Raw genomic sequence first — 17,746 nt, 5'->3', positions numbered from 1 at the left:
CAATTCGCTGAACCCGGCGGTTGATACTCAACCGCCATCATCTGACAAACTTCACCATGGCCAACTCGAACGTGGGACAGTCCTCCGCCACGGATCAGACTGTCAACACCGCATCTCAATACCCTGACCCCACTGTTGCAAGCGGATCTTACAGTGCATATGGAACTCTTCCAGGATCCCAACCTTCTCCATATGGCGCCTTTTCTGGAACACAAGCTTCACCATACGGAACTTGGCCCGGGACCTCCTGGAATAATGCCAGTCAAGCAACCACTGCGGAGTCCGCACCTGGATCTTCGGGACAGTTGGGAACAAACGCCGCGGCGGAGCCTAACCTCACGGAGTCGCAGCGATTGATGCGCCAGTTTCAGGCTCGACATGATGAGCCAGGTCGAGTCAATCCTGTTCAGGCTGCTTGGCACGAGGAGCTACCTGACATTACACATGCTGGGTACGGTCGATACGAGGCGAGAGAGGCGTTTTATGATGCGCAGCTGCCGTTGCAGGAAATGATTTACGAGGCTCACCACCGCGAAGAGGACTTGCAGTTTGACGATGAACCATTCGAGGCGGATCCTGCGTCGGCATTGGAGGAACCCGAGTTACCTGCTCTCGATGAGGCAAGCACTCAGAGCGTGCGTGGTAGAGGTGCCAAACGTGGACGACCGCGCGGACGCGGTCGGGGAGGGTGGCGACAGCTGCTGAAAGGTACCGAGCACGAAAAAGTGGGCAAGATGTCAAAGACCAGCGATGAGGTAAAGGAGCGAAGACCTCGAGGTACGGGTCACAGAGCCAAGCTTGGGCGCAAAAGAAGGGCGCCGGACCCCGGGCATGTCTTCAAAGATTATATTGCGCGCGCGAGCAAGCACTATTTTGAGGACCAGCTCGACATTGCGGCGGACTTCTGTCGACAGGCCATTGGTATCAATCCGGAGATATTCCAGGCCCACTCTCTTCTCTCTGAAATTCTCAAGAAGCAAGGACGAGACGATGATTCTGTTCAAGCCTTGTGGTTCGGTGCGATCACAATTCGCAATCCCGATATCTGGGTCATGGTCGCCGAAAAGACCCTCGAAATTGCTGGCGACGTCCGTTCACAAGATCATCTCCACACGGCGATCGAATGCTATAGTGAGGCAATCAAGTTGAATAAGAGCCGGGATATTGAACTGCAATTGCGCATTGCAAAGTTTGAGCTGTACATGGAGCTGGGAAATGTCAAGTTCTCTCGCCTGGATTGCAAGAACATTCTCAAAAATTGGCCTGAGAAGACGCAGTATGTGCGCGAGTTTGCCCTCTTGTCTGCCTCTTCCACGGACACAGGAGAAATGAAGAGAGCACTCGAGGCGTACGACAAGGCTTTTGATATCTACAAGGACAGTGAGACGTTTGGTGATGAAGATGATGAAACGGAGCCGTGGGATCACCTCAACATCTACCTCGAGTTGATATACAATGCAGGAGACGCGAGGGAGGGACTGGCCCTCGCCAAGCGGTATTCGAGATGGTTCATTGGTCGGAAAGATGAGACGTTCTGGGATCGCTATGTCGAGGATGACCGCGAGTGGGACATGCCAAACGACAGACGGGCATACGTTGCAGAGTTCCAGCAGGGGAGATGCAGTTTGGACAAGTCCAAGTACGGCGACGGTCTGCCCGTCGATATTCATGTCTGCATGGGCCTGTTCTGGATGAAGCTCGGCTTTCAGAACAAAGACCAGGCGATGAGGCACTTTAGAGCTCTGTTCGAGTACGAGGAGGATGTTGACGAGTATCACGACATGTTCCTCCAAGCAGCCAACGCCTTGCGATATGCCGGACATCTGCTCGAAGCAGCGGAGTTCTACGACGTCATCCGCACCGTCTCCAATCACATGAAGCACAACCTCGATGAGAAAGTGTGGATGCAGCTGGGCACTTGCTATCAAGCTTTGGAGCGCCCGGCTCCCGCTATGGAATGCTTTGAGATTATCGTCGGTCGGAATGGTCACAATTATGCCAAAGCTGGAGCGCTGTTGGCGAAGCTCTACGAAGATGCTGGAGAAACGGACAAAGCGAGATTTCTCTGCAACGACATTATCCGATTGGGACGCAAGGACTTGTTGAAAGACGCCAAGATCAAGATGATCCCGACCAACAACCAGTATGCATTCGCACCGGTTCCTGCAGAGTGGACGCCGCAGCGCGCGCCACCCGCGAATCAGCAGCCGTACGTCAAGAAGGCGCCGGCTTGGAACAAAGCTGGAAACGTGCTGAGGGAGCTGCTGCCTGTCGGAGGGCTGGCAGCGCTTCCGGGTGCAACTATTGAGCCTTCGGCAGCTCCGAGTGATGGTCCTGCGAAAGCAATTGTCCCGGTCAAGGAGAGGAAGAAGCGTGTCAAGAAGCGAGACATTGTGGGCATGCTCACTGGTGTCGAGGGAGAAGAGCAGTCGACGGATGGTACCCCGAAGCGTCCCAGATTGAGGAAGCCGACGACCGCAATCCCGGGTATACAAGCGGCACGCAAACTCGAGCGCGCTCGTCAAGCTGAAGATGCCGAAATGCGGACGCTCGCCAGCTATGCCGTACTCCAAACCCATTGGCCCGCATTCAAGGAGGGCAATAACGAGGAAGCAGTCGAGCACTGGGTGTCTGCAGCCACCAGCATGCTCGAAGACTTCGCATCGATGAAGGTCTTCTTCCCCGACCGCGACCGCAATATCAAGCTCAAAATCTCTGATGACACGCGGCAAGGTCTGATCCGCGATGTGCATCACGCCCACAACAAATCTGCTCACAGCTTTCTCGGTCTGCCCTTCTCCGAGTGGAACCACGTCTTTGTCGACCTCGCTCTGCTCTACGCCCGCTCCGCGGAACAAGACAAATGCTATCGCATATTACAAGACGTCCTCTGGGGCGCCAACGTCTTCTACACGGATCCGGAAATTCGAAGCACCAATTACGCCGTTTCTCTACACTGCGCTCTAACTTTCAACGACTCCCAATACTGGATCGAACTGGCCCGCAAGATCATCTCCAACGACTCCGACTTCCGCTCCCCCGAAGCCTTCCAACTCTTCGCCGCTCTGAATCGTTTCTCCTTTGGCTCAAATTGGTTCTCCTCCGGCCCCTCACAGAAATTCATGCTCCGCATGGTCAAGCAATTCGACTACCTCGCCATGGACCCCGCCATCCGCGGGCGCATCGACTGGTCGATACAAAAATCAGCGCTCATCTCTCGCGCCGAAAAGTCCGACGAGCAGCCCGTGCGGCCAAGCCTCGACGCCGGCATCCTGCTCATCTATGGCCACATGGTCGCCGTCGCGAACCACTCCTCCAGTTCATTACCCTACTACTACCGCGCCCTCGCCCTCCAACCCGAAAACATCGCCGTCAACCTCTCCATCGCCACCATGTGGATCCAAAATTCCATGAAGCGACAAGTTGAAAATCGACACTTTGGTATCACTCAAGGCATCGCTGCCATGTCGCGATACTATGATTTGCGCATCAAGTCCGGCAAAGCTTGTCACAGACAGGAAGCGGAGTATAATGTGGCGAGAATGTGGCATTACCTCGCGCTCACGCACTTGGCTGTGCCGGCGTATGAGAAGGTGCTCGAGTTGAGTGAGGCGGTGAGGGCGGAGTGGGAGGAGGAGGTGGCGGCTGCGAGGATGGAAGGGAGAACGGATGGGTTCGAGGGGAATTATGGCGAGGGAGAGGATTTTGCGATGGAGGCGGCGTATGCGTTGCAGGGGTGTTATGCTTTGGTGGGGAATTTTGAGGCGGCGAGGAGGATTGGGGAGGAGTGGTTGGTGATTTGAGGTGAAGTGTGAGAGGCTGGATGGATGGCGCATGGATTTGCTTACCGGCTGGAGTTTTGGGCGCATGAGATACCCACGGGCTGAATGGCGATGGTGTGAAGGTTGTATACAATTTGAGCTACCCGGCTGTTGGAGGTGATAGAGCATCGAATGTACATCACCAGACTGAACGTGCAATGTAATATTGTAGAAATCGCTGCCTTGGCAATCTCTCCACTCCGTGTGCTCTCGTACTCTGCGACAAAATCCGGATCTGATGTCCGCCTGACTACAGGCCCGAATCACATCTCCTCCTCGATCCGACACTTGACCTCTTCCATGAACACACCTGCTTTGCACCTCCCCGTCTTCCCCCTCGCAACCCTCCTCTTCTCCTAAAACACCGCCCCTCCAATAATAAAACACCTCTCCTCCTCCCTCCTCACCCATCTCACAACCCGATTCGCCCCATCCACCAATCCCTCCCTTCCCACCCCCGGCCCAGCAACGCAATAAAGCTCAAACACCGGCGTCTCCCACGCCACCGCATTAGCATCCTGACCCGCCACATGCAGAACTTTCGCATGCGCGCCTTTGGCGTGGAGGGCGTCGTGCATGGTGGCGTAGAGACTCATCAAGCGACGGCGGGCGACGGGGGAGGAGAAGTGGGGTGAGAAGGATGGGGAGATGAATTGCACGTTTCCGCGGGATTTGTAGAGGAAGTGGAGGAGAGGGGTGTTGGGGAGGAGGGTGGTGATGGGGTGGGAGGGGGTGAGGATGGCGCTTCGGAGGATGGGGAGGAGGGGTGTTGTGGAGAGGGCGGCGAGGAAGTCGTCGCGCATTTTGCGGAGGGCGAAGAAGGCTTCTTTGTTGGCGGAGATGAGGACGACGGCGAGGTCGTTGGTGATTGGGGAGGAAGGCTCGGTGGAGGTGGAGGGTCTGGTGTCTTCACTGCTGGATTTGCTGCTGTTGTCTTTGCTGGCTGGTCGAGACTGTCGCTCTGACGTGTCGAAGAAGCTGACGTACATGTATAGGAACCCGGTATTGTTGAATCCAGGCAGACAGACTGGGATCCAGTTTTCACCACCGCCGGCCTTGACGCTCCCGGCTTCGAACAACATGTTGAAGATGAGATGTAGATCACCTGGGTGCAGCGAGTGCTTCTTAGGACGGACTACGCTGACCAAGCGACCTGCTGCGACGACGAGACCGTAGAGGAGGTCGGGCGATCTGACTTTGAGAAGGGTGTCGTTGATGACTCGTCGGTGCGTTTTGCGGAGACGGAGGCATTCAAGAGCTGAGAGGAGGGTGGACGGAGAGCCCCGGGTGAAGCCATCGGCTAGACCATCGAGAAGGACTTCTGTGCCTTCTAGACCTCGCCGGAGATCTGTGGATGGTCGATTAGAGAACATCCGTTCCATGCTCGGAAGAGTTAAGGTGGATAAGATTTGCATGTACAGCGATTCCAGTTGTGTCCGTAGCTGCGCGTCGCTCTCGGGTAGTCGGGTGATGGCGATGAGATTCAGTGGACCTTTTGGGAGCATGACGAAGCGAGTCCCTCCAGCGGTGAACCCTCTGAGCGGATCTTTGGAGTTTTGATGGAATGAGATCAGGGTTTGGGCGACACCAATGTAGTGGCTGATCAATTGATCGTCGCCGTGTCTGCTGTAGATTGGCTTGCCAGATGCGGACAAGATGAAGAAATGCTTGAGCTTGGCTTTCCAGTCCGCGAGCAACACGTCCTCAGCCTTGCCCTCGAGATTCTCAGAATCAATCTCGTCGAATTCGTGGAGAATCTGCTCGCTGAGTGCATCGTCCTCTGCGGTGAGACTCTGGAATACATCGTCCTGGCCGGCTTCTCCCGGTCCGCCTTCCCATCTCGGAACATGCTCCTGACCGCGCACATCGCCCAGAATGCTCTCATTATCGAAGTGAGATTCCAGGTTCGGTAGATAACTGCGGATGCTGGCTCCATCGTCACCATCGTTTCCTTTGAGGCGGCCAAGATGCGCAAAACTTGGTCTTCGAGATGCGCCCTTGCTGACTGGCGAGCCAAGGTAGTCCAACGAATCGGAGTGCGTTTGCATATGTCCCTGCGCGAGCGAGACTGCTGTCGTGGGAGTGGACAGTAGTTGCGGCCTCGATGCTTTGCGGGACAGCCGGAGAGATCCCGCTTGTGATAATGGTGGCCGTGGAGGCAAAGGTGGAGGCGTCAACTCCAAGGACTGGACCATAGCAGAGCCGTTCTCAGAATCCTGTGTCTGTCGGGCATGCTTGTCGTCGTTCGTCATCCCATCGTCAATATCGCTACTTGGTGGCAAGCCGCTGTCGCCAACCTCGTCGGATTCATCATTCTTCGTGGAAGATCCAGCTTCCGGTCCATCACTCCCTGGCATTGCTTCACTCTCACATGCTGATATCGCTTCGATTGTTTCCTTCTCTCCCCGGTGCTGACTGTAGACGTTTGTGAACTGGCAATGCGATTCCAATTCAAGAGTGATAGGTAAGGTATCCTTGACGTTGCCGCAAGGCTTAGTAATCAAAGTGGACCGTGCTTTCCACGCAAGGCCGCGACATGCTATGGAATTGGAAACAACCATGCAAAGTGTTCACTTCAGAGACGATTCATTCTCGACGGACGAGCCTCCCACTTCGTCGAATTAAATGTGCACACGGATCCGGACACGCTGACGATGAGCCGTGAGGCTGTGACGGGACGACAGTCATTTTCACCACCAGATTCCGGCCGCTCCACGCCCATTCCTCGGACCACGAGGAAGACTGTCGAAGGCGGTATGTGCGTGGCTTTGGCGGCCGAACACTCTCAAGAACTCCACTCTAACATTTTACAGACCTGTACAAGGCCGACAAGAGTCTCCGCCGATATGCTGCAAACATTGAACGAGCATTGAGCTCGTGGGAGATCTCACCGGAAGAATGGGCCGACTATATTGCCTTTTTGGGCAGGTTGCTCAAGGCCATTCAGAATCACCCAAAGGATGCTCCCGTTCTGCCTCATAGCGATGCCATAGCCACACGATTAGCGCAATGCTTGAATCCTGCGCTACCCTCTGGAGTGCATCAAAAGTCGTTGGAGGTCTACACCTACATTTTCTCCGCATTCGGAAACGACTTTCTCGCTGGACTTTTACATGAATACCTCCCGGGTCTGACTGCAGTCTTGTCATTTGCATCCTTGTCTGTGCGACCAGGCCTCTACAGCTTATACGAGGACCACATCATTTCGCTGCCTCCCTTATCCCTCCGTCCGGCGCTGAAATCTTTGACACTCAGTCTGCTACCTGCATTGGAGGACGAGACCGGTGAGGATTTCGATCGGGCCTTTCGCATTCTGCAATCTCTGGAGCACGCTTTTACATCGGACTTAAACACGGATCAGGACGTGGACGGCTATTTCTGGCAGTGTCTATTTCTGGCCGTTGTAACAAGTCCAACCAGACGTCAAGGTGCGCTGAATTACCTCGTTCGAAAGTTGCCCAAATTGCCTCCAAAGTCCACTAAGGGTGGGCGAGAAGACGAGCAGACTCGTCGCGGAGCTGAGACTATCGTCTCGCCGGAACCTGGTTTGCTCATTCGCTGCTTTGTTTGTGGCCTTTCTGACTCTCAGATCTTGATACAAAGAGGTTTCCTCGATCTATTGGTGACGCATCTGCCTTTGAGTTGCGATGTGCTTCAACAGAGAGTCGGCAACGCCGACCTCGATCGGTTGGTGACCGCGACCACACTGGTTCTGCTCCGCCGAGATATGAGCCTGAACCGACGACTATGGAGCTGGTTTCTGGGCCCGGAGCCCAAAGAAGAAATCAACGACAGTCGGACGTCATCACCAGAGGCCCATCACAAGGATTCTCACACATCAAGTGCCAACACACAATTGCGCTACTTCTCTTCATACGGCAAGTCCAGCCTGCAACGATGCATACTCGCCATGCTGCAGGATCATGGACAAAGTAAACCAGCCCAGCGCGCGCGACCATTTCGAGTCTGCCTCTCGCTGATGGATCGGTGGGAGATCGGCGGATTGCTTGTTCCCGACATATTTTTGCCTGCGATGAGGAGCCTCTATGAATACAGCTTGTCAGCACCCTCCAGCGACGTCACTGAAGTCGTGCGGAGCGCAAGCCTATTCTTTGACGGTGTCGAGGCCAGTTTGATTTGGGAGTGTCTCCTCGGCATTGTTCGAGACACCATGAGTGGATCGTCACCAAGTCTGAACGGCATTGAACTGTTCCGGTGGATCGTCGGGACTTTTAACGTCAAAGACGAGGAGATGCTTACCGTGCATATCCCGATTGCGATGCTATATCTCCTTGCATATGCAACAGGATCGCCTCAGTCGCCCAAGGCGAAGCTGCAATTGGTTGGCGCTGCACTGCAACTCTTGAACATGGTGCCGGCGAGGGTGCTCCAAGCCGGCGACTCTGGAGTAACGAACACGCCCAGTGAAACGCTAGTCCCTGATGCGACTGTACAGGACGCAATTCGCGACTTCTACCGGGATGCGGACCGTGGCGGCGAGAGGCGTCCGCCTTTTGGCAATGCTGAGATTTCGCGCCAGCTTTCCCTGCGAATAGCCTCGGTCCTCACAGACTCATACACCGCGCTGGACATGGATCTTTACTCCGAGTCAGCAGCTCTATTTCTTGGTCTGCTTTCGAGAACATCGCACTCACGACCCAAGGGACCGCAGCTGCGCGACACACTGATCGGCGCATTCGAGATAGCCGCCCGCGAGCGGAGGATCCTACCTTTCCCCGTCATTTCATGGACCATCTCGTTGACTGCTGCCTTGAGCTCTCCCCCACCGTACTTGACATTGGGAGACATCGTTCGGGTACAGCCACTACTGACGTCACAACTATGGGAGTACATGTCTCCATCGATGCCGAAGTACCATGTCGAAGCAGTGAAAGCATTCTGGCAGCTCGAGAAGCTGGTCGATTCCGGCGATGCAATGACTGCGACCCTCGCAACTCTCATGCGAGACATGCCACCGACGATGGAACAATCTCAAGATGGCAGCGCAGAGGCAATTCGCCGCTTCACGGTCCTCTGGCGGCATTCCGTCTTGTCTCCAAATACCGCTACGGGTGGCGGGCGCAAGAGCAGCTCCATCTCGATAATTACCGACGCAAAGCAAGCAGCACGGCATCTGGACATTCTGGAACACCCTTTAGTCTTGGTCCTGGATGCTTTGGCAAGTCCCACCAATCCTACATTCGAAGTCGCAAGAAATTGGTTACAGAGTGTTGCGAGCCTCGAGCATGTTTTCCAGATCCTCCTGCGGCGCCTCAACGAGTGCAGTACAGCAATTGCATCGCTAGAGAGTGCCGATACGAGGTCTCAAAAACGCGACCAAGATGGACTCCTGCGGGAGCTGGACTACATTTTTCATCACTTCGAGAATCTACTTGAGCATGGCAGTCAGTGGACATGGCGCTGCTTAAGCAGCAGTTTCACCTTGAACGAGGCCAAGACCGACGAGAAAGATGGACTTCAGGTGCTCGCCGAGAAGTGCGTAGCACTGCTCTGTAGCGACCGCCATCCGTCGGAATCGCTGAACAGACGACTCATAGCAGTGCTGGATCTGCTCATCTCTGGTCCGGTATCCGAACAGCTAAAGGCACTGCAGCTGGAAGTAGCGCTCTTGGACCGCCTCATGAGTTGCATTAAAGGATCTATGAGTACGCTCCAAGGCGGAATGCTCAGGGTGACCCATCTTGCCTTGAAGCTCCGCCTCTCTACCACCTCTCTCGGCGACCAGACGGGAGAACCACAACGAGCTTCGTCTTCGACAAGGAAGCCGTTGGTCATAGCTTCAAGCCAGGCCGCGACCTCGGCGTCTTCTCTACCGCAAAATCTTGGGCCGCCACCTTCATTGTTCAAGTGCCTGCAACTAGGCTTCGCGAGTTCCCGGACACGCAATCATCTCGATCAGTGGCTTCAATTTCTTGCTGATGTCCTTCCGATGTTTGCCGATGCGATCTTTGCCAACCTCTTACCTCTCGTCGAATGTTTCTGCAAAGAGCTGCTCAAGGCGCATGGAGAGATGGTCGCAATCTCGCGGAAAGAGAGTACTGCCAGTGCTACAGCTTCGGAGTCGGTCATCATGAGCCTGCTGGAGGGCTTAGAGATGGTGCTTGATCGGGCGTACCAATGCTTGATGGTCGAAAGTGCCGATGAGCCCGCTACCAAAGAAGCTGACACCAAGCCGGGCTTCTTCGGAAATGTCGCGGCTGGCATGTTCAAAGCTGAGGGTCCTCCGAGCAGGACTTCGCAGGCAAATAGTCGCCTGACAGTCATTCTCACCTTCCAAGACAGCATCCGCGTGGCGCTGAAGATGTGGCTGTGGGCGAGCAGTGCTGCGGACTCCCTCCACTTCGACCCCTCCAGTTCTGCTACGACATCGTACAATGCGCTAAAGGTGCGCAACAAGACTCGCCATCTCCTTGAGGAGATCTTCTCGATTGAGCCGCTGGAAAGCCTGGAGGTTGTGATGAAACATTGGTGCACTATGACAGAAGACTCTGAGGCGTCCGCCACTCTGTCTGTCCTTCACGTTATGCAAGTAACGAGACCGAAGAACGTTGTGCCCGCAGTTCTGGATGCACTTTGCAGTCGCACAAACGCAATTACTCTTCCGGCTCCTCGACAGTCTAGTCTGACCACGGATCTCTCACCCTCAGACGTGGCGATCTTCCTGACGGCATACCTCGCATCCATCGAAGACGATGCCATGGACGAAGTTTGGCCCGACTGTTTGACATTCTTGCGGGATGTGCTTTCAAATCCACTCCCACATCGACAGGTCTTGCCGCACTTGCTTGCAATCATCTTACTGCTATCCGACAAGCTGAACAACACGAATTTTGGTGAACAGAAAAAAATGAGACGAGAACTCGGCGACATCTTTCAGCGACTTCTCGCCGCCACTTTCACCACCTTGCCATCTGGCTACGTAACCGAGCCTGTACTGCAAGAAGATGCGAAAGGCGACCGCGCCTCGAGACACGCCACGCTTGAGCACTCCATGACGCTTTTGCCAGTCCTCATTCAGGTCACAGATAGGCTGGACCTGATCTTAGAAACGCAGGAGAGGATCGCAACCACCATCAACACCATCACAGGAAGTCTCATCTCCTCAATCTTCCGCGCGAGATCATTTCCGAAGAATGTCGGTAAGGATGTGCTTACTCTACTCGTCAACATGGCCCGCAAGGCACCGGGTGCAAAGCCATGGAAGAAAGAGATTTCCGATGCCTTCAACGATACTAAGATCCTGTCTGCTCCGCCTGAGCTCATGACTACAGGATGGTTTCCAGCTTTTCACCAGTGGTCCCTCCACGACCGTGAGCGCATGCCCGAACTCCTCTCCCGGCTCACTCCTCCCTCAATCGCAGGCATCATGTTCGGCGTCGGAGCCAGCGCCGCCCGCCTCGAAGCCGATCGCAAAACCCAGCTCAACCTCCGCAGGATCTGCCTCCTTCTCCTGGCATCTCCCGAAGATACGTATGTCGCAAACCTTCGTCCGCTGGAGGAGAAACTCGCTGAGTTGTTCGACGCTACACCGTCTTCTTCGCCTTCCTCGGCGATCAAGGCCGAGCTGTTTATGCTTTGCAGGACGCTCACGGTGTCTGTATCTCCATTCCACCTTGCACCATTGTGGCCCGTCATCAACGATAAGCTACAGTCGGCGCTGCTTTCCTTGCTGCCAACCGCGAAGAACGAACCACAGGGCTTCAACAATTTGTCCCTCTTTCAAGCTTGTAAACTGCTTGACACTCTGGTCGCTGTTTCTCCGGATGAGTTCCAACTCCACGAGTGGCTGTACATCTCCGATACCATCGACGCCGTCTACCAGCCTTCCGACTTCGTTCCTGCCGCACTGTCGGATCATCTCTCCGGAGCTCTGGCATCGAGCGGTATTGACGACACACTCCTCGCCACGACCTCGAATAGCAACGTGGCTGGTTTGAGCCCGCGTGAAGCACAAAGAGGGCGGCGCTGGTTGCTGCTAGGCGATGATTTGAATGTCGACAAAGATGACATCAAAGCTTTACCGCGAGAGGAGTTTGTGGCACAGGTCATCAGGCCGTTTCTGAGTCAATTGAGCATTCACGCTTACGAAGGGGTGTACAGTCTGGATGAAGTGGATAGGGAGGCGCTGAGGAGGAACCTGCTGGGCGACCTGCTGGATGGAGGAAGCGTGGTTGAATGATGACTGTGGCCAGTCAAAGGCAGTGGGATCTGTCGCTAAGGGTGATCTGCCGGCGCATCCGCGGAAGAGAAATGACAAGTCGCAAAAATGGACGGCCATATGCAGCTTTTGCAGGGATCTCTCGTCACACGACATGGACTCCAGAACCTTTCACTTGAACCTCACGGAAAGAACGTGAACATTGGCGGAAAGATGCTCGTTGGTTTCACTTGAAGCGGGTGAAAAGTTGTCGGATTCAATAAGATTGCGACAACATCTTTGATGTGTCTAAGACTGCATTCTGACCAATAGCAGGCGATATGTGTGGCACTTGTGAGCGGTATGATGATGCTATGGAAGTGATCTGGAGTGAAGTTGTGCTGATGTGTGTCTCAGTTGCCGCTCATTTGCAGGCTCATTCACTTCAGGCGCAGCTACAAAAGGGAGTCCAAGTCTGCGTTTGCTTTCTCGCACTTCCATATCCACTCTGTTTACAATTCCAACTCCGACATTCAAATACATTCCAACATACTTCATTCCGACCGATATTGCATCAGGTTCCCAGACTCTGGTAAGTATGGTCGCGCTCGCTTTCCTGTCGAAAGATTGCCTGCTTCGCTGCGCATCCTGCGCGGTCACAGTTTGACCGGCGCACAAGCACTTGACACCGCCTCGCAAATTTTCACCAGTTCGACCGCAAACCAACCAGAATCATAAGCTGACAAGATTCCTCCAAGTCCACAGCCAGACCGAAACAAAACCACTACAAGTCCTACCAAACCACTTCCAAGAGCCAACATGCCTCTCACCGACATCGACAACTCTCGCTTGGCCGCCGCCTTCGCCTGCATGGAGACCGAGCCAAAGGTACGTCTCGATCCCTATCTCCCTCTCCACGTGACATGCTGACCACGAAAAGATCGACTTCGAAAAGTTCCGCATTATCACAGGTCTCAAGTCCGTCGCCTCTGCCCGCGAGTGCCTGCGCGTCACCAAGAACAAGCTCAAAGCTGAATATGGAGGAGATGTGGCAAACGGCGGTGCTGTCACTCCAGTGAAGAAGGCTAAGGCGACGCCGAGCGGAACTCCGACTCCCAAGCGTGCTCGAGCCGCGGCCACGCCCAAGGGAAAGAAGGCCAAGGCCGAGACTGAGGCTCCGATCAAGGATGAGGATGGCGATGAGGAGGAGGCGCAGGAGCCAGCTCGGAAGAAGTCCAAGTCCAAGTCGCACGAGGTCGAGGGGGCTGCGAACGATAGCGATGACTTTGTGCTTTGAGTGGTCCTGCAAAAGGCGTACCTGCGCGGACACGGGAGTGGGCGGCAGATGCTCCACCCTTTCGACGGATTGGTTGCGGTCACTTGAGTGAGCGCTTTGTTGGAGGTTGGCCTTTTGCGATTGAGATACAACGGGACGTGAAAGTCTCACAATTTCACATGCTGCAGGCTATTCGAGGTTCAGTCAGCACAAATTCAAAGCGAATCATGTCTTTATCACAATTGATGGTGTGCAGTTTCAAAGTCGAAACTTCTTCGTATTCGTGATTTCATCTTTCTGCCTTGCAGCAGCACCTCCGAACTATACACATCTGCCTGCCTGCACTCGCAACAAATCTCCTCGCGGGCGACATCTACCACTTCCAAGTTGATGGCCCGAAGATCTCTCCGTCAGCGACCGTCTTCCTCACAGCAGTCTGCATTTGATCGGCAGTGGTCGTGATGACCGTGGTTCCCCACCAATCCGTCATGACCTTTCCGGTTGGCAGTTGGATAGCGAAGAAGATCAGGATGGACATCAGCGCAAGACCGACATCCCAAGCCGCGGCGGTGATGTAGTTGTAGTTCATCCACCAGCCGCGGTAGCGGTCCTTGATGAACTTGTTGAACAGATAGCCGAAGGAGCAGTAGGCGAGCTGAGGATGATACGTTAGCAAGCTATACTGATGCCGTGCATGAGTGGATCGGGGACACTCACAATGTTCATGGCGCTGTATGGTGGAACATAGCTCATGGAGCTGAGCACAACAGGCATGTTGATCTTCCGGATCAGGCTCCACTTGGGGAACCACTTCGCAAACACGTACGGGATGAACGGCAGGAAAAAGCCAATCAGCCAAAAGTATTGCAGATCCTGGTAGAGAGCACCGCTGGAGAACAAGTGCTTGGGTCCGATAGCACCCCAAATGACGGAAGCGTTGTAGAAGGTCTTGATGTAGTCGCAGGTGAAGTTGTTGGATGCGGCCTTTGTGCAAACGCCCTTAATTGCGCCCATAGCCCATTGAACTGTGCCCAGCTGCACCATGGCGGACCACGCTGTGGCGACGAGTTGGGCGGCGAACATGGATCGTTGGGGAACGTGCATGTAGTGGCCGAGTTTGAGATCCTGGCAGAAGTAAAGCGCTTGAGTCATGACAATGTATCCAAAGGTCTTGAACCTGTCAAAGCGAAATGTTGAGTCAGCTGTGGTCGAGAAGATGAGGATTCGATGCAGAGGAACATCTGCTGGCAGTCCCGTTGAACGGTCTCGATTCATTGCAGGCCTTGTCCACTGTGTCGTACTTACATCATCATGGCGATTGGGTGACCGGGCTGCAAGTATCCGATAATGAACTCAGTGAAGACGTTCAGACCCAGCTGAATGTTGGTCATGGCCTGAATGACTCCAATGGGAATGGTCCAGGCAGCAGCGATGACGAGGGCCAGCACGACGGATCCAGCCTTCATCTCAGTGGGGAACGCTAGTGCAGAGGTGAAAGCAAAGGCAATCATAACGGCCAAAAGAGCAATGTACCACCATGTTGGGACAGTCTTGTACTTCCGCATGAGCTTCATGTGGACGTCATCCATCTCGCCCTTGGAAGCCTTCCAGCGGCGCCAGATGTCCTTTCCGTGGTAAAGATAGGTGTGGCTGACCAGCGCAGTAATCGTAGCGAACGAAACTCCATATGTCAACGCAAAGGATGTTGACAAGAAGAGCGGCGAGTAGGCCTCGTATGCTGCCGGGTCGACAATGTGCTCGGGGGTCAGGATTCGTGATGTGTTGTACTTGGAGCCGGTGTTGTCTAAGATCGCAACGTCAGCCATCATCTCCGACATCCCGGAACGTAGGTACAGGCAGCTCTCGCCTGTGTCGGGGGCGGGATAGTGCGCGAGGCTCTCGTTGCTGGGTTGACCTACCTGTAATGCCGTTTTGAGAGATGGGCAGGTATTCGGCGTACCACGCTCCGGTGTAGTGCAACGCTGGAGTGACAATCCAGAGAAGGAAGATGATTCCGACCAGGAGATTGCCATGTGCGTGCCATGGAGCAACCAGCGGGCTACCGTAGAAACTGTTGATCTGTGCCCAATCCAAGGTGAAGCCCGTGAAGGGAAAGCCGAGAGACTACAGAAGTGAACAAGGTAAGCAAAGAACAATGGCAATCAATCAAAGATGTGGGCACAAGAACGGTTCGCGCGCCCTTTGCTACACTTACAATGCCGGTGGATTGTCCAAAGAGCTGGTTGACCACTACATTGTTGGGCTTAATCCAGGTAACCCAAGCGAAGTATGACAACGCTGGGAATATCCAATCAGGGAAGAAGCTCCACACGAACATAGCCGCCATCATGTACAAGAACCTAAAGGGAAGAAGGGTTAGCGACGCTCAGAAAACAAATCAAGGCGGACCCAGACAGTCTCGGGCGCAGAAAGCCTTATGCCCTTCAAAAACTTACCAGCGGTATCTGCCGATGCTCCAGCCATTGGTCTTGGCCGGGTCACTAGGGCTCTGGTCGTGCAGAGCGTACATGAAACCAACGTTGACCAGCGCCGAAGGCCAGATCATAGACGCCGGCTCCACAAGCCACTTTCGAACGGAGCCTGCAAGACCGAATCCGAGACACTGCGTGGACAGTGCAAAGAGGATGTTGAAGCCCCAGCCCATACTCTCGATGTTGTAGAATTTCTCGATCGATACAACAGTATCGACGAAGTAGCCGGTACCACCACCGAAAGCAGCGTTGGCCATGGCGACAATGATGACGTGCTCCTTCACGTTGAAGGGACCCGGGTTCACGCGGATGCCGAAGATGGTCGTGTTGGGCATGACCTTTGCCCAGGCAACGCCCATGGGATATGCGATAAGTTGCACAACGTAGGTTGAGATCGAGACGATGGGGTATCGGAGGAAGAAAAGAGCGTTGCAACCAGAGACCACGGTGGTCAAGAGGAGACCAATAGTCCAGGCGCGGAGAGTGCTGGTGGGAACATCCTCATCGTAGTTGCGCACGACAGCTCGGACCTGAAGTGCTGTCAGTCTTAGTATCTCGTGGATATGGCATTCGTGCGCTTGTGGATAGCGCTATTGCCGTAACCTATGGCAGGCGGTGAGGAGACACCGCGCAAGTCTTACTCACCTCAGGGTATGGCGAGTCGTTGATGAACTCTTCTGCAAGAGCAGCCTCGCCCTTGTGGTCATGAGTGGCGGTGACTTCTTTGATGGCATCGAAAGCAACGTCGGGAATGTTGGGATCGAACGCATGCTCCTTGCGGAACTCATTCAATCTCGAGTTGGCTTCAACCTCCGAGATGTTTCGAACGGCGGAGGTGTCGGCGTGCACTTCGCCAGCATACTCGGCGGCGATCTTCGAGACAGGATACTCGGTGAGCTCGGTGATGCCGGCATCCTGGTCGCTTGAGCTGGAGGCCGAGCCCTCGCCAGCGGTTTGGGCTGTGTTGGACCTCTTGAAGGCGAACCTCTTCAAGGCGGAGGGAGCCATGGTATGCCAGACCCTGGTTGTGGGACAATAGTTGTAGCTTCAAGAAGGGAGAGGAACAAGGAAAGCGGCCGGGGCAGGACCACTAAGTTATAATCGATGGTCTGTCGACACGGAGTGGTGATACCCGATAAGCCTGATCCCGCTACAATGTGACAAGCATGGGTCGCACAGGCATCGTGCGAGCTTGTGCTCGACGCCACGCGAAGATGGGTGGTCCGGCCGATAGCCGACCATGAGATTGGTCGGCCCATCTGCAGGGCGTTGATAGAGTGTCTTTCGAAGGTCGCGTGGACACCGCGTTGGTAGTGTGCGGAAGACGGCACCATTGCTTCTGGCGCCAGAATGGAGAAGCAATTGCGGCGCACGAAACAAGCAGGTCAAGCAACGCAGCCAAGCTCTTGGGAACGCACGGTGACGGACCCATGAAGCCACGCTGACCACCTGCCAATTTGGGAGATGGTCCCGATGGTGGAAGAGATAAGCATTGGGTAAGGCTGGTCTCTGATTCGTTCAAAGTGAAGTCGTTTGCACCAAGTGTCAAAGTCAAATTGAAGTGTCGTATTCGATTGCGGGGGTAACATTTGTTCGCCGGTGGGTTGCGATCGTGCAGAGGTTCTGGAACCCCGGTCGCTGCTCCACATGGGGTTCAGATTACCGCCTCTCTACATGATGATATGACCGTCGTCGAGGATTGAAGTCGCTCTCAGTGGATGGTCCAACTACGACCGAAGGTTTGGACCTCATCTCTGATCTGCTCTCAAGGGATTCGCTAGGCTTGACAAGGTCATCAAGCCAACACGAACAAGTCGCCGGCCTTACCCCGCCCGGCTCCGCGCGACCAAAGCGGCGAGCAGGGACAGCCCACGAACTCTAGTCTGGCGGCAGACAGGGTGGAAATTGGAAAGCGGCGGCTCACGGTCCCAGATTCTGGAGCCGGTCGGTGAATGCAGTCAATGCTTCGTGTAAGCCGATCGGTGTTATCGCTGGCGTG

General features: G+C 54.7%; 4 protein-coding genes across 4 annotated transcripts; 2 read left to right on the top strand and 2 right to left on the bottom strand.

Annotated features, from left to right (window-relative positions):
- Window positions 1-56: 56 nt before the first annotated feature.
- MYCGRDRAFT_96617 (uncharacterized protein) lies at window positions 57-3,803 on the top strand (the record flags this gene model as incomplete). The annotated part of the gene is made up of 1 exon (XM_003848584.1): window positions 57-3,803. The coding sequence occupies one exon, from the start codon at window positions 57-59 to the stop codon at window positions 3,801-3,803; it is 3,747 nt and encodes a 1,248-aa protein (XP_003848632.1).
- A 374-nt stretch (window positions 3,804-4,177) lies between these two features.
- MYCGRDRAFT_49928 (uncharacterized protein) lies at window positions 4,178-6,016 on the bottom strand (the record flags this gene model as incomplete). The annotated part of the gene is made up of 2 exons (XM_003848298.1): window positions 4,178-4,760; window positions 4,788-6,016. 2 exons carry the CDS (start codon window positions 6,014-6,016, stop codon window positions 4,178-4,180), a joined length of 1,812 nt encoding a protein of 603 aa, XP_003848346.1.
- Window positions 6,017-6,475: 459 nt separating this feature from the next.
- On the top strand, window positions 6,476-12,021 carry MYCGRDRAFT_96615 (uncharacterized protein; the record flags this gene model as incomplete). Its single annotated transcript, XM_003848585.1, has 2 exons — window positions 6,476-6,575; window positions 6,635-12,021. The coding sequence occupies 2 exons, from the start codon at window positions 6,476-6,478 to the stop codon at window positions 12,019-12,021; spliced, it is 5,487 nt and encodes a 1,828-aa protein (XP_003848633.1).
- Window positions 12,022-13,004: 983 nt separating this feature from the next.
- MgOPT2 (oligopeptide transporter) lies at window positions 13,005-16,789 on the bottom strand (the record flags this gene model as incomplete). Its single annotated transcript, XM_003848297.1, has 8 exons — window positions 13,005-13,043; window positions 13,686-13,910; window positions 13,973-14,432; window positions 14,561-15,059; window positions 15,175-15,379; window positions 15,471-15,615; window positions 15,712-16,277; window positions 16,393-16,789. The coding sequence occupies 8 exons, from the start codon at window positions 16,753-16,755 to the stop codon at window positions 13,005-13,007; spliced, it is 2,502 nt and encodes an 833-aa protein (XP_003848345.1).
- Between the last annotated feature and the right edge of the window lie 957 nt (window positions 16,790-17,746).

Source organism: Zymoseptoria tritici, chromosome 11 (assembly GCF_000219625.1).
Source record: "Zymoseptoria tritici IPO323 chromosome 11, whole genome shotgun sequence".
NCBI classification, from domain to species: Eukaryota; Fungi; Ascomycota; class Dothideomycetes; order Mycosphaerellales; family Mycosphaerellaceae; genus Zymoseptoria; species Zymoseptoria tritici.
This window is presented reverse-complemented; position numbering and strand designations above follow the sequence as displayed.